Here is a 16,996-nt window from a genome sequence, read left to right on the forward strand (position 1 = left end):
TAAATTGTCATCTTACCAAAATGGAGAAAGGTAGGATAATTTCCTGACACGTAAGAAGGGAAACATGGCAAACAGGCTAGGAAACAAAATCTGGAAAGAAAAGTCAAGGATAGGAATGTCTAGAAAAAAGACTAAATCAAAAAATTATTTTACAAAGCAGGAAAAAGGAACAGTTGTAGAATGAATAGAACTGTTTAATGTTTAGCATATACCTATTGCAGTTTATCTAAACTCACATAAGATGTATATCAGATTTTAGATTATTTTGTCTTTCAAAAGAAAAAAATGATTAGTATTAATTCAATATACCATAAGTAGAAAGAAGCCTTCTTAAAATTACTCACTAAACACCAAGACTGCTTCAAAAGGATGTTTTAGTAAAAAATTAAAGCTCAGAGTAATAAATCAATAATAACAACTCATTAATATCACTGTAACAAAAATTAAACTACCTTTCAGTCAAGTTTTAGTCTTCAGGAAATGACAGTTAATTACAATGAAAGATAATTTTAATTCTATAATATAATAAAAGAAAAACATGACGAAGTATTTTTAAGTATCTCACTATAAAAATACAACTTATATAACATTCAAAATCACATAATACATAAATGAATCTTCAATTATGCCTTATATGACACTCTATAAAGAAATTATCAAGAAAATTACTGTAAGAAAATAGTAATTTTGATCTCTGCTCTTATTCTACAGGTAAAGTCAACATTTTAGGGTGTGTTTTATTCTTTTTTTTTTGTATCCTAATTTAGATATAGACTCATTATTTAGTGTCTACCACTCAACAGGTAAGCATCTTATTAGAAGAATTCCACCTGAAATTCTTTCTGGAAGAAACAAATGAATAAACATTGAGAATATAATTCAAACAAAAATAGATTAACCCGGCGCCTGAGTGGCCCAGTGGGTTAAGCCTCTGCCTGAGGCTCAGGTCATGATCCCAGGGTCCTGGGATAGAGGCCTGCAAAAGCAACAGCATCAGCATCATCTTAAGCATCATCTCATTGGGCTCTCTGCTCAGCGGGGAGCCTGCTTCCTCCTCTCTCTCTGCCTGCCTCTCTGCCTACTTGTGATCTGTGTGTGTGTGTTAAATAAATAAAATCATTAAAAAAGAAAAATTTTAAAAAACAGATTAACTATCAAAGAATGTTTCACTATTTAACAATGAATGCCTTAGAGTCAAATAATATTATGTATCTCTATAATTTCCTTTTAACCCAAGCACAATTTATCATAGAAAACAATCAAAAAGGACAAAATACTATAACACTATAAGAATATTTCATCAGCACTGCTTTCCCAATGTAATAGGTATGTTACCACTAAATCTTCTATCTTGTATTCTAAGACTAATGTGCAAACCAATTGTATGTCCCAGAGAACTATTTTAGAAATATTTAGACTATGTGAACTTTATAATTAACCAGTAGTAGCAGTGAGATTATGGTAAACCTTTTTTTTTTTTAAGATTTTATTTATTTGTCAGAAAGAGAGAAAGTAAGCAGAGGGAGCTGCAGAGAGAGGGAGAAGCAGGCTCCCCACTAAGAAGGGAGCCTGATGTGGGGCTCTATCCCAGAACCCCAGAATCACGACCTGAGCCAAAGGCAGATGCTTCACTTACTGAGCCACCCAGGTGCCCCCCTCCCAAACCAATTTTTAACGAAATGTTTAAAAAAGAGGAAAAAAATTAAAACACAGATGCAATTTATAGTACTATCTTATATATAAGAGAATATATACTGAAGGACATTTATTTTAAAAATAGTTTATAAATGGCTTTATATACAGTATAATCATATCTGAGAGTAGTGTCAGGAATTTACATCCTTAATAGCGAAGAGCAGAAACAGAATGAGATGAGATTATCAACAGGGGAAAGGAAAAGAAGGGAAGTAACATTTTATAACATCTTCCTTGTCAGGTATTCTAGCAGGTATCACAGGCATATTGGATCATTCAATTATCATTTAAATGCAAAAACAGATTAGGAAACAAGACAATGATAATTTGCTAATAATTTAAAACTCATATTTTTAATAACAAAGTGTACTTGCTACTATATCACCTGAAATTATTATTTTATGTAATAATGAGTCTCTTAAGATGACTTTCATGTATGTTTTAAACTTTCTGAAACATGTTAAAGTGCTAGGTTCATATGCTGTTTTAAAAATTTGAAACCTCAAACTATGCCAAAAATATAAATTAATATATGCCTCAATTATATGCCAAATTTGAGGATGTTTTTGATGCAGAACATAGTGTTCTCTTAAGGTGTCAATATCTCAAAAAGAAGAGTTTAAACACTTTTATACTACAAATACTAAAAACATAATATTCTAATAAAAAATGGAAATGAGGAATAACCTGAATTGAAGTTCAGAACATGAGCTGTATGCTATCAGTAGTCAGGCCTTTTGTCTTAGCATATTATTTATGTGCCTAAAATAGTAATGGGATCTAACATTACTTACTTACTAACTCAGTAAGTATTTCCAATCTAACTTACTAACTCAGTATTTCCAATCTAATATGAACACAATTTCCAAACTTTCAGGTGTATCTCATTTTACTTAACTTTGCAAGACAAGTCCATTTTTTACAAATTGAAGGTTGCTGGCAACCCTGTGATAAGTCCATCGATGCCGTTTTTTCAACAGTATTGCATATCTCTGTATCACATTTTGGTAATTCTCGCAATATTTCCAACTTTTTCGGTACTATTATATTTGTTATTGTGATCTATGATCACTCTGATGTTACTATTGTAACCATAATTAACTGTGCCATGTAAGATGTTTAATTTAATCTGTAAGCATTGTGTATATTCTGACTGCTCCAAAATGAAGCTGCTTCCCACCTCTCACCCTCTCTCTGAGCCTCCCTATTCTCTCAGACACAATAACACTGAAATTGGAGCAATTCATAACTCTCTAAGTGTTGGAGTAAAATGAAAAATAACACATCTCACTTCCAATCAAAAGCTAGAAACAATTAAGCTTAGTTAGGAAAGCATACAGAAAACTGAAATAGGCCAAAAGCTACATCTCTTGCGTCAGTTAGCCAAATTGTGAATGCAAAGGAAAAGTTCGTGAAGAAAATTAAGTGTTACTCCAATGAACACACAAATTATAGAAAGCCAACAAACTTATTGCTGAAAGTTTCAGTCGTCTGGATGAAAGATCAAACCAGGCACAACATTCATTCCCTTAAGCCAAAGCCTAATCCAGAGCAAGGCCCCCACTCTCTTCAATTCTGTGAAGGCTGAGAAAATGCATCTTGTTACCCAAGAACTCTGATGCAGATGTACAATATTAATGTTGTTTTCATGCCAGCTAATCTAACAACCATTCTGTAGCCCAAAGATTAAGGAGTCATTGTGACTTTCTTCTGACTTTCAAGTCTTATTATTTAAGAAATACATTTCATAACACTGTAACTTCCATGGATAATGATTCCTCTGATGGCTTTTGACAAAGTAAATTAAAAACCTTCACAGGGGGTGGGGAGGTGTTGCACTTGGGTGGCTCAGTTGCTTAAGCAAGTGCCTTTGGCTCAGGTCACGATCCTAGAGTCCTGGAATCTGAGTCCCGTATCAGGATCCCTGCTTGGCAGGGAGTCTGCTTCTCCCGCTGATCTCTCTCCTCTCATGCTCTCTCGCTCTCTCTCAAATAAATAAAATCTTAAAAAAAAAAAAAAAAAAAAAAAAAAACCACTTTCTGAAAAGCATTCACAATTCTAGATGCTATTAAGAGCACTGGGGATTCATGGGAGAGGTCAAACAGGAGTTTGTAAGATGATTACTTTCAAGGATTACTTTGAGGTGATCAAGACCTCAGAGGAGGAAACGACTACAGATGTGGTAGAAGTACCAAGAGAACTAGAATTAGAAGTGGAGCCTGAAGAGGTCACTGAATTGCTATAAATCTCATGATAAAACTTTACAGATGAGCTAAGAAAGTGGTTTCTTCAGATGAAAACTACGCCTGGTGAAGATGCTATGAAAAATGTTGAAATGACAATAAACCATATAGAATAGTAGATAAACTTAGTTGATAGAGCAGAGACAGGGTTTGAGAGGACTGACTTCAATTAGAAAAAAGTGCTACTGTAAGTAAAATGTTATCAAGCAGTATCACGTGCTACAAATAAACTGTTCGTGAAAGGAAAAGTCAATTGATGTAGAAAACTTCACTGTTGTCTTATTTTAGAAAATGTCACGGCCACCCAGCCTTCATCAGCCACCACCCTATCAATCAGTAGCCATCAACATTAAGGCAAGACCCTCCACCAGCAAAAAGATTATGACTTGCTAAATGTTCAGATGATGGTTACCATTTTTTAGCAATAAAGTTATTTTTTAGTTGAGGTATGTCCATTTTTTTTAGTCATAATGCTAATGCACATTTAATAGAGTATAGTATGGTGTAAAAGTAACTTTTATATGCACGGGAAACCAAAAAATTCATTTGAATCACTTTGTTGCAATATTCACTTTATTGCAATGGTCTGAAATCGAATTCTAGGTATCTCTGTGGTAGGCTTTGTGTATTTCCTGAACTTAACTGAATGTTAAGTATAGTACACCAAAGGCAGCCTGATAGTGAAAGAAATAAAGGACAGTAGTTTGGAAGTTAGCTGTTAGTTTTCTGTCCTTATATATGCCTCAGTTTCTCTAAATTACTTTCTTATTTATTTGAAGGGAAAAAAACAAACATAAGGAATTTGCAAACCCTGTTTCACAAGGCCTCTCTGTTTTTTAATGAAGAATAAATAATAGCTATAGATAAAAGTAAAAATTGGGACCAAAAAGAGTAAAAAATCAAATTTTACAAACCACCAATAGTTTGACATTATTACATGTGTTATTTTATTTTATTTATTTGAAAGAGAGAGAGCACAAGCAGTGGGAGTAGCAAAGGAAGAGGGAGAAACAGGATTCCCAAGGATCAGAGAGCCTGATCTGGGGCTAAATCTCAGGACCCTGGGATCATGACTTGAGCCAAAAGCAGCTGCTTAACTGACTGAGCCACCCAGATGCCCCTAAAGGAGATATATATATTTTAAAGATTTTATTTATTTATTTGACAGACAGAGATCACAAGTAGGCAGAGAAGCAGGCAGAGAGAGGAGCAAGCAGGCTCACCGCTGAGCAGAGAGCGATCTCAGGACTCTGGGATCATGACCTGAGCCGAAGGCAAAGGCTTTAACCCACTGAACCACCCAGCCGCCCCCCTAAAGGATATTTTTTAAAAACCTTCTATAAAGAACATTTTTTGTTTTTATTTCACTAAGAATAAATAACAATTTTCACCAAATAAAACACACTAAATATATTTGAGTATTTCTAAAATATAATCAAATAATTTTCATAAGTTATTAATGAATATGGCTTCATCCAGAGCAGGCAGGATCTAAATATAAGATGAAATAATCTATAAAACATTCAAATTAAAAATCTGAAGGAATCCATGTGTAGATCAGAGCTTTTGTATTAGCAAAATGACAATTCGGAAAAATAATAAAATCACCTAACAGTTTTCAAAAGGTAGGAAGTAGCATATCTTACAATACAGTGACAAAAAACCCCTAAGTATAATTGCCCTTTAAGTCTGAATATAAATATGAAATGTTACTATGAAGGCTAAATGTATTAAGACACTAAAACTTTTAAAAGAGTATCATGAGCACTTTATATAAGGGGGATTTAAAAAGTTCTCTTCTGCTTTATGTCATCCTGGACACTTGATGTGTCTATAGCTTAATTTCTTTAGAAGCAAAGTAGCATCTGCCTTTTAGAGTTACTATTAAGATAAAATAAGGATATATATGAGAAAGTACTCTGAAAATGTAAAAAAAAAAAACCTAAAACCAAATGCAAGGTAGTATATAATAATCATTACTACAATGGTAATGATTGCGTATGCTTTTAATATTGAGACCTTTATCAAAACTTCCCTGTTTCAGGTTTTCCATTTTACAACTAAGACATATAAAAGACCAGGAGACAAAGATGATTGATGGGTTGAAAAATCAGTCCTAAAACTTAAAGAACAATATTTAACTAAAGAAGTAAAGCCTCCTAATATACACAGAGAAAGAGAGAGAGTCATTAAAAAGCGTATTTTCCTGAATTAAAAACAAAAGTATCTTGAGATAAAGTAGAAAAGTAAAAATAATCTTCAATATAATTTAGTGCTGGTATTGATAATCTATTGATCTATTGATAATCTATGATCATCTCTCTCTTTATCCTTAAACTTTTAAAACTAAAATGTATTCCTATCTGCCTGAGTAGTATGGACTTTCCATTATGAGGGGACAAAATATATGATAAATGGATAATCTTTTAATCCATTTCTTAGTCCTTATATGAATCAAGTATTTTGCTCATTTATCTTCTTTTAGTTCTATTTTTCTGTTTTGGCTTCATAGATTTTAAACAAATTCAAATGAAATCTTAAAAAAAAAAAACAAAAACAAAAAAAAACGGGCGCCTGGGTGGCTCAGTGGGTTAAACAAATTCTAGTTAATTTCCACTCTATCTATCCACACATAAAATACGTACACAAATTTCTTAAACAGTTTCTGAAAACTGGATTGGCAACTTTTTTTTTAAATGCACCACCTTTCTACATGTTAACTTACCTGTTTCTTTAGAGCTCCTAACTGTAAATGAATCTAGGTCTACTGATTTCGGTCTAAGTGGTAACTGTTCAGAATCTAGCTTTGGTTTTGATACCAGCTCAGTTTCAAATTTTGATGAATTGGTAGAAACTTCCCCATTAATCCTGAAATGAGAAAATCAAACATATGTAGAAATCACTTGTATGTGAATCATAACCATTTTTTAATATTGTGAATTAATGACACTGAAGATGTTATAGCACAGTAAGTTTTCTTTCTGTTCCACAAAATTATTTCCATAAACATAAACCTCCACAATAAGACTAATCACAATAAAATCAGAAATGTAAAAACAGCCTACTAGGTGTATATTCATACCTAATATGAATATAAATCATTTAACAGTCATTACAGTCTACAGAAAAAAATATGAAAAATAAATACTTTAAAAATTATTTTGACATTTAGAAAAGCAGTCTAGCCACTTATGTCAAAGGCAGGTAACCAATAAACTAAATTAGCTAAGTTACCTAAATTAAAATGACCTAATTTAAAATTAGGTAAAACTTACTTGGCTACAGGAGGTGGCGGAGGGACTGGTTTTTCAGGTCGCTTCGGGTATATTGTTCCAGGAGATCTCAATAAATTATTGGCTTTGGTGGGTGGAGTAGGCTTCTTTGGTGGGACTTGTGGAGCGGCTGGTTTAGAAGGTTTCTGTTCCAGTATTGATTTTTCATCTGGTTATTTAAAAATATTTAATAAGTCATTAATAATCAAAATTATTTAGGTTTTTCTATTTCTTACAGCTAACATCAGGCTGAAAATGTGTAAAACAGAGCCATTATTGTTTGTGTTCACTTTAAAGTTATAATTTAATAAGCTTAAATATCTAAAATAAAGCTCACTTTGGTGGGAAGGAGGATCACAATAAGCTTCTGAGCAACAAATAATGCCCAGTTCTTACTGTCTTCCCAGCATTCTTTGTTTTTAGGGGCGGTATACTACTCAAATATAATCACATATAATTGTACTCTAAGCATAGCAGAGTATAAGTGTTATCTATACCTAAATCCAGACCACTTTCTGAGACTGAAATATAGTAAACTTGTGACATTTAACATACTTATTTAAAAATAATCACAATGACAAAGAAAAATATCAAATGTTAAGAAAAACAGGCTAATCTGACTAGTCACAGATGAGAAAATTACAGGCCTGTATTTATAATCCTCACAATTGTACTAGGAATATATTAACACAATTTCATTTTTTCTAGTTTATTAATACCATTAACAATTAATTCTATGAACTAGATAAGAAAATATGCTGGAAATAAACAACACTGGAACGATTTTAAGCCATGTTAATAAAAACAGTTTTATCACCAAAAAGGTATGGTACTATATACAATGACATACTTGGCTCCTGATCTTTCAAGGACTAAGATGAAATATTAAAACTAACACACACATGTGACTCTTAAACACAAGCGAGCAAACTGGTGGTTGCCAGAGGGGAAGTGGGTAGGAGAATGGGCGAAACAGATTTTTTTTAATTGACACAGGTGCACACATACTAGATATTCATGATAATAGCAGTCAGCAAAAATGTATCTAACACATATATGCAAAAATACCCTCAAGTGCAATACTGAATAATTTTCAAAACTTACTCAGTCTTTTAAAGAACATCTAGCACAGGACCACAAATAATTTCATGAGATTTCATATCTATCAGAAACTGGTGACTGTGAATCTTGAACAAACATTGCAAGCCCTAGGTAAACCCCTGGTTCAAAATAGTTAGATTTACTCTAACAACAATGAAAATACAATTTAATCATTTATGTATAGCTTCCTTGAATCATTTGAAAATATAGCTTAGTCTACTAAAACCATGATCATCATGTTGCACAAAAATCTACTTTCATATGGCCTCAAAGTAAACAATGCATCATATAATTACATCATAATTATACCATCTAATTCTAACTATAAGCCAATAGAGCCATCTGTATCATTTATAATAGCCAACCAAACTTAAATCTCTAAAAAATGTTAAGAAAGATGTTTTATATAAAATATCAGGGAAAATATTGAAGGTTAAACAGAAGTTCACTGATTAACTGAACATACTTCATTTAACAGAGATATAACTAAAAGCTTAAAATCAATTCAACTCTGCAGTTTATTTTAAAATAAAAGAAGACATTTAAATATTCATGGAAATCAAAGATGATCAAACTAAGATTCATCATTTCTGGTACAGCCATGACTAAATCAACAATAGTATGCTGATTTATTATATATGACGACAATGTATTTGGGTACTAGGTTTTATTTACCTTTATTGAGGTGATATTTACATAATAATTTAAAGTGAACAATTCACTTCCACTTAGTAAATTCACAATGCTCTGCAACCACCACCTCTATCAAGTTCCAAAACTCTTTCATTACCCCAAAAGAAGAGTCTTGAGTCTCATTACTCAGTTACTCCCCATATTCCCCTCTACCCATCTCCTGGCAACCACCAACCTGCCTTCTGTCTCTACAGATTTAGGTATTCTGGGCATGTCATATGCCCAGAATGGACTCATACTGCGTAACATTCTGGGTCTGGCTCAATTCACTACAGCATAATGTTTTCAAGGTTCATTCACCTGTTGACGGGAATCTGGGTTTTTTAAGCTTCTTGGCTATTAGGAACAATGCTGTTATAAACATTTGCATACAAATATGTTTGAATATGTTTCCCATTCTTTGAGGTATATATTTAGGATCACATAGTAATTCTATGTTTAACTTTGAGGAACTACCACAGTTTTTCATAGCAGCTATAATATTTTACATTCTCATCAGTAGAATATGAGGGGTCCATTTGCTTTACATCCTTGTCAATGCTTGTTATTTTTCATTTTTATTATTATTATAGCCATCCTAGAGAGAATGAAGCAGCTCAGTGTGGTTTTGGTTTGTATTTCCCTAATAATGAATGATACTGAACATCTTGTCATGTGCTCATTAGCCCTTTGCCCATCTCCTTTAGAAAAATGTCTACTTCAATCCTTTGCCCATTTCTGGACTGTCCTTTTGCTGCTGAGTAGTAATTGCTCTTTATATATCAGAATACCAAACCCATTATATATTCCTGATACTGGATATAGGATTTGCAAATATTTCCTTCCATTCTGTGGTATATCTTTTTACTTTCTTCATAATGTCCTTTGGTGCACATAATTTTTTAATTTTAATGAATTACAATTTAACCATTTCTTTCGTTATCTGAGCTTTTGGTGTCATATATCAAAGAATCCACTGCCAAACCCAAGGCCGTGAAGATTAGCCCTATGTTTTCTTCTAAGAGTTTGAGTTTTATGCCTCTTATATTTAGGCAAATGATCTACTTTCAGTCAAGTTTTATATATGGCATGAGGCAAGGGTTCAACTTCATTCTTCTTTATGTGGATATCCAACCGTGCACAGAATTTTAGTTTAGCTAGAAATTCAACAAAACCAAGAGGAAATTTAAAGAAAAAACTCCTTGTTAGTTTTTCAAATGCCCAAAGGAAGAAATATGTAAGGTATATAAGTTATAATTTAAGACAGAGAAAAGAATTATGGTACGGGTATGGAGAAAATTTTTTACTGAAAACAGCTAAAATTCTTGGCAGCTAACAAAATACAGCAAAATAATGAAATATGCCCTATCTTATTTACTACAGAATATAAAAATATATTACACTAAACTAAATGTTAATAAATTCATCCATTTGTTAATACAGATGAGGATCAGTTCCCCATTGCATGAATAAAAGTAGAAAAACAATTTTCAAAAAACCAAAAATGGAAATACTGTGTGATCTAATAATTCCACCACTAGGTATTTACCGAAAGAAAACAAAAACACTAATTTTATAAGATATATGTGTCCTATATTTATCACTGAATTATTTATAATAGCCAAGATACAGAAACAACAACCTATAAGTGTCCATCAAAAGACAAATGAATATGGAAGATTGGAGGGGGGTTGTATACAAAAACACACAAACACACACACACACAGGAACATCATACAACTATAAAAAAGGGTAAGATCAAGCCATTTGAGATAACATGCATGAATCTAGAGAGTATTATGCTAAGTGAAATAAGTCAGACTGAGGAAGACAAATACCTTTTGATTTCACTCCTAAGCGGAATTTAAAGTAACAACTGAATAAACAAAAAGCATAATCAAACCTATAAATACAGAGAACAAAATGATGGCTGCAAAGAGAGGAGGGGTATGGGGGGGGTTCAACAAAATGTGAGAAGATGATTGGGAGACACAGGCTTCCAGTTATAGAGCGGATAAGTTACAGAAATGAAAAACACAGCATTAGGAATACAGTGAATGATATTGCTACAATGAAGTATAGAAAAAGATGATAGCTACACATGTGATTACAGCATAATATATAAACTTGCTGAATCACTATGTTGTACACTAAAACTAATGTAACATCAGGTGTGTCAACTATACTCCAATTATTTAAAAAAATAGAAAAGTAAAACAATTATACTGGCACCAAAGCATGAATGGGCTCTGAGAGCATAAATTCAGACTGAAAAATCAAATCCATTCTTTATCAATGGTTACTCAAAGATGTGTTAGAGAAAAACACAGTACTATCCAAAATCCAAAAAGTAGGGGTTTTTTTTGAGAGAGCGAGCGAGCGCACACTCAAGCAGCTGTGGTATAAGGAACGACAGAGAATAGGAGAGAGACAATCTCAAGCAGGCTCCACATCCAGCATGGAAAATGACATGGGACTCAACCTCATGACCCTGAGATCATGACCTGAGCAGAAATCAAGAGCTGGATGCTTGACCAACCCATCTACCCAGGTGCCCCACCAATGTTTCTTAACTGAATCTATTTTCCTAACATTTTTAGAAAACAAGGACAAAAGAAATCTACCCATATTAATCTCACTGAAATAACCTAAACTCAAGTATAATACACTTTCAGAACCATTAAGTACAAAGCTTAAGAAACTATCATCACATGAATAACCACCCTCAGGCCAAGAACTGAATATTAGCCACAATAAGTTATCATCATACCCCTTCCCAATTACTACACAACTGCTTCTACCCAAAGGTGTCTTCTAACACTATAGATCACTTCTGCACATTTAAAGTTTACATCAGTAAAATCCTAAGATTCATGTTGTTGCATACTATCTTACTTGGTATGTGAATATACTTTATTTATCCATTCAACTGTGAATGGACATTTGTGTTGTTTCCAAGTAAGAGCCAATAAAAATAATGCTATGATAAACTTTATTTGAATCTTTGGCACATACACAGAGCACATTTCTGCTGGATATTTAACTAGGAGTGCCAGCGCTGGGTAATACGGTATAAATCACATTCAACTTAAGTTCTCCGGATTAGATGTAACAATTTGCATTCCCACCAACAGTGTATAGGAGTTCTCCTAATATGAATCCTCAACATTTGGTATTGTTAGTCTCCTTTTCAAAATTTCACCCATTTTGGTGAGAATCTTCCTTTGCTTTAAATTGTATTTCCTTGATGAGTAATGAAATTTGAGTAACTTCATACTTTGATGAAGTATCTATTCAACACTCTTAGCTGCATTTTATCAAGCTTTTTCTTACTAATCTGTAGAAATTCTTTGTATGTTCTGAATATAAGTACTTTGTTATTTATATGTGTTGTAAAAAATCATTTCCTACTCTGTGACATACTTATCCCCCACATGGTGTCTCTGTAAAAGGCATTCCTAATTTTAATGTAGTCCAAAAAGTCAATCTTTCATCTTACAGTAATGTCTTATATATCCTGTTAAAGAAAGTTTCCTACTTCAAGAACATAGAAATACTGGTTTATAATATTTTGCAGAAAATTTGTGTAGCCACCATTTACATGGAACTTCTATGTATACTGTTAAGATAGGTAGGTAGAAATAGGTATTATAAAGTAGGTGTAAGTAAGGGTTAAGTTTTATTTATTGAAATAAATAAATAATGCTCTTTATCCTTCTTTACAGTGCAACTTAGGTCATAAGGCAAATATCTATCAATTTATTTCTGGATTCAAATTTATATACTATGTGAGGAAAAGATTAAGACTTAGTTCTTATATGAATATCAGTATCATTTACTTCACCTTTACTGCAAAGGCAACTTCTTCTCATAAGTCACATGGTCTTAATTAAATGTCCCTCTTTTTTTTTTTTTTAAATATTTTATTTATTTATTTGACAGACCGAGATCACAGGTAGACAGAGAGAGAGGAAGGGAAGCAGGCTCCCCGCTGACCAGAGAGCCCGATGCGGGGCTCGATCCCAGGACCCTGGGATCACGACCCGAGCCAAAGGCAGAGGCTTTAACCCACTGAGCCACCCAGGCGCCCCTTAAATGTACCTCTTAATGCTTTTTGCTATCCAGTCTACTCTGTCAGCTATTACTACAGTTAGACCAGTTTTTTTTTGACTGGCATCTGCCTGGCATATTTTTGTCCACCTTTTTAATTTAAATATTACTGAATTCTTTTCATTCGGGTATGTCTCTTATTAGCAGACAATGGCTAATTTCTCTTTTAAATGGAATCTTTAGTCCATTTACATTTTCTGTAATTACTAAGTATTATTTTTTTTCTTGCTTGGTTTATTTCATTTTTTTCTCCTTTCTTGCCATTTTGTATTGTTGTTATTCCACAATCTCATTACTATTATCTTATTTACACAATCTCCACTTTTTGTGACTGCCTAGAGATTACAGCACATATCCTTTAACTCATATATAATTTTTCTCCCGCACTAACACTTTCACTCCACTTACACCCTGCTGTCTTGTTGCACTTTTATTTCTATAAAAGCCCAGAAGACATTATTATTTCATACAGTCAATATTTAGATTTACATATCTATTTCAGCTTTCTGTTGCTCTTGCTTTCTGTATGTCCACGTTGACATTTGGAATCATTTCCATTCTGCCTAAGTAACATCCTTTAAAACTGCCTTTAGTACTAGCACGCCAGTGATAAATTCTCTCAGATGTGACTGGCTTAAAAATGTCTTTATTTCACCTTTTCTTCTGAAGATATTTTCACTGGCATTATACTCCTAGGTCAGCAGTTATTTCCTTCAACACTTTGGTGACATCATTCCATTGTCTTCTGGCTTCAATTTTTTCCCACTGAGAAGCAACTGTCAGTCTTATTTTTGTTACTCTAAAGTTAATGTGTCTTATTCTCTGGCTGCTTTCAGTACTATCTTATTTTTTGTTTATAGCAACATGACTATATTGAGTGCATGGAGTAGTTTTCCTTGTATATATCCAGGCTGGGCTCCATATTATTTCTTGATTCTGTGGCTTTTTGCTTTGCATTATTTTTGGAAGACTAGAAACCATTATATCTTCAAATATGGTTTCCAGTCCCTTTTCTCTCCTCCCCATCTGGATCTTCAATTACATGTATGTTAAACCTTTCATTGTATTCAATGTCTCTTAAGATCTTTTTTTCCCACTGTTAAGCTTTAATTCAGGAATTTTCTTTTGAAAATACCACCACATATACCCATACATATATATCATATATAGTTGACCTTGAACATGTTTGACCCATCCAAGCCTACCTATATAGATTTAATACAGAAATGTACTTCTTCTTTCTTAACATTCTCACTTTCTTAATAACATTTTCTCTGTACCTTACTTTATTGTAAAAATACAGTATATAATGCAAAAGATGTGTAGTCAACTGTTTATGTTATCAGTAAGACTTCTGGTGAACAGTAGTCTATTGGTTAAGTTTTCGGTGAGTCAGAAGTTATATGGGAGAGGCACATGGATGGCTCAGTTGGTTAAGCATCAGACTCTTGATTTCCGCTCAGATCATGATCTCAGGGTTGTGGGATCAAGTCCTACCTCAGGTACTCAGCACAGACTTGGTCTGTCCATCTCCCTCTGCTCCTCTTTCTGCTTGCATGCTCTCTCTCTCTACCCAATAAATAAATAAAATCTTTAAGAAAATTTATGAGGCAATATTTGACTGTGAGGTGGGTCAGCACCCCAATCCCTACATTGTTGAAGGTCAACCATATATTTTACAGTTATATAAATTCATTTACACTTGCATTCACATTGCATTTACATGCTTCTAGTTATGCCAAAATTATCAATCACATCTTTTAATATTCTAAACGTATATAGATTCTTTATAGCTTGTGTCTGGTATTTCAAATATCTAAAACACCTATGGACCAGGTTCTATTTTCTATTGGTGGTTTCTAGTCATATGTTATATGCCCAAGTACGTCTGGTTATTGTTCTATGAGACATGAGACATTTATATGAAAACATACAGAGATAATTTAAAACTCTAAGTTATGTCCTCTTCTCCAGGGAATAAAGGTTTACTTTGCTTCAGGCAGTCAGGCTAAGGTGCAGGAAAATCCCATATCACCTTCTTAATCAGACTGAGACAATTACCAGTTGGGTTTTGGTGCTTCTGAAAGCTAGTTCTACGGCCATTTCACACTTCCTATCAAAGGACGTCTCTTTGGAACGCAACTCAAAGTCCAGGAGTTTACTACAGTATCTCCTTTTTTCCTGGGCTCTAAATTTTGTCTCTCAAACCCTAAATTATATTGAAAGTTCTTTTCCTAGGCTAAGCTACCACTTTCAGAATTGGCAAATGCCTCAAAAGGAAACACAGGCCCAAATGACAGGCTTACTTTATGGGGCTCCCCTCCTCTACTAGATCTTGACCCTGTAATTTCTCGTACTCTTCACAGCTCTTCAATGTTTAGTATATATGTGTGTATTTCATACAACCTTTCCAGTTGTTCTCACTCAGATCATTCTCTGCCTGCCTATACAGTCACTCATCAATCTTCTTCAGGAGTTCCAGTTCATCTAACAACTTCTTAAATGTGCACAGATTCTAAGACTTCAAGCTAACCTCTCTTCCTATTCTCATTTTAAGCAACCTTCTTGAACAACATTACACATATCCATACATTTAACAGCTAAGTTCCAAGAGAGCATCTCATAAATAAATGCTTAACACAAACTCTCAGCCAAGATTCATCCCAGATTTCCAAAATTCGTATCAAATTCCATGTCAAAAGCTGAACTCATACATATTTTCCCCCAGAAACTGTCTTTATTTTATAATTCATACCTCTTTTCCCCATCCTCACAACCCTTGGGATTTAATTAGTCAAAAAGATGTACTAATATAAAACCTAAGCCACCTTCCTTATAGTAGAGCCTAATTATATGTCAACAGCTCTAGCTGGTAATATTAACTCAAATCTATGATACCTTCATATGATTATAACAAGTTAGTAAGTGCTCAACATTCTTTTTATAAGACTTACATGTCTTGAATTGAACATGTACCCAAAATTGGTCCAAGAAACTGAAAAGGACTTAAATTCCACAGCTGTGGAGAGATATTCCTCTCTTTCCTATTAAATGGACAAGATAACAAGTTGCCCTGATTGTCAGAGTCAGCATCCTTGTGACCTGAAGAAAAACCAACCTGAAGACAAGGTAGACACTAATGGAGAGAGATATAATCCAGGTCCAAAATGAAATTATTTGGTGGAGGGTCACATGACTCCCACCTCTAGACTTCCAATTATATGACACTGTTCCCCTATTATTTCAGTTTGAGTAAAGATTTTCTATTTTCTATTCTTTGCTCTTGAAAACATTCCAATCTTTCTTATCCATACCACCACCACATCTATTCAAATAGCAAGAGAACAGTTTCAAAAAAACATACCTGAACATGTCACACCAGTTTTTTAAAGCTTTCCAATTACATAATAATCATGCTATAGGGTATACCTTATGCATTATATACTTACTTTGCAAAAAACTATAGCACTAATGCTGAATAAAATTCTCACACACACACACACACACACACACACACACACACAGACCTTTCACCCCATGAGGTTTAGTCAAATGTAGGAGAAAGTAAATATACACAAAATATCTAAACTAATCTGTGACAATACTGAGAATTATCTACTTTTAGAGTAATAAAAGGCTAATGTCAAGGAGGTGACATTAGCTGGATTTTTTAACCTAGAATCTGAAAAATGAGAAGGACTCTCATATAAAAAGATTCTGAGAGGGGTGCCTGGGTGGCTCAGTCGGTTAAGTGGCTGCCTTCGGCTCAGGTCATGATCCCAGGGTCCTGGGATCGAGCCCTGCACTGGGCTCCCAGCTCAGTGGAAAGCCTGCTTCTCCCTCTCCCTCTGCCTGCCACTCTACCTACTTGTGCTCTCTCTCTCTCTGTCAAATAAATAAATA

At 33.8% G+C, this 16,996-nt stretch overlaps 1 protein-coding gene across 3 annotated transcripts in view; it reads right to left on the minus strand.

Moving 5' to 3' along the window:
- The window catches only part of CD2AP (CD2 associated protein), a 136,017-nt gene that overhangs the window by 15,115 nt on the left and 103,906 nt on the right, over positions 1–16,996 (minus strand). For all 3 annotated transcript variants that reach the window (XM_047732857.1, XM_047732854.1, XM_047732856.1), the window contains exons 12-13: positions 7,214–7,379; positions 6,664–6,806 (exon numbers count right to left, since the gene is read on the minus strand). In XM_047732857.1, coding sequence (XP_047588813.1) covers positions 6,664–6,806; positions 7,214–7,379 — 309 coding nt within the window. The remainder of the gene's footprint in view (positions 1–6,663; positions 6,807–7,213; positions 7,380–16,996) is intronic.

This window comes from Lutra lutra, chromosome 6 (genome assembly GCF_902655055.1).
Source record: "Lutra lutra chromosome 6, mLutLut1.2, whole genome shotgun sequence".
Lineage (NCBI taxonomy): Eukaryota > Metazoa > Chordata > Mammalia > Carnivora > Mustelidae > Lutra > Lutra lutra.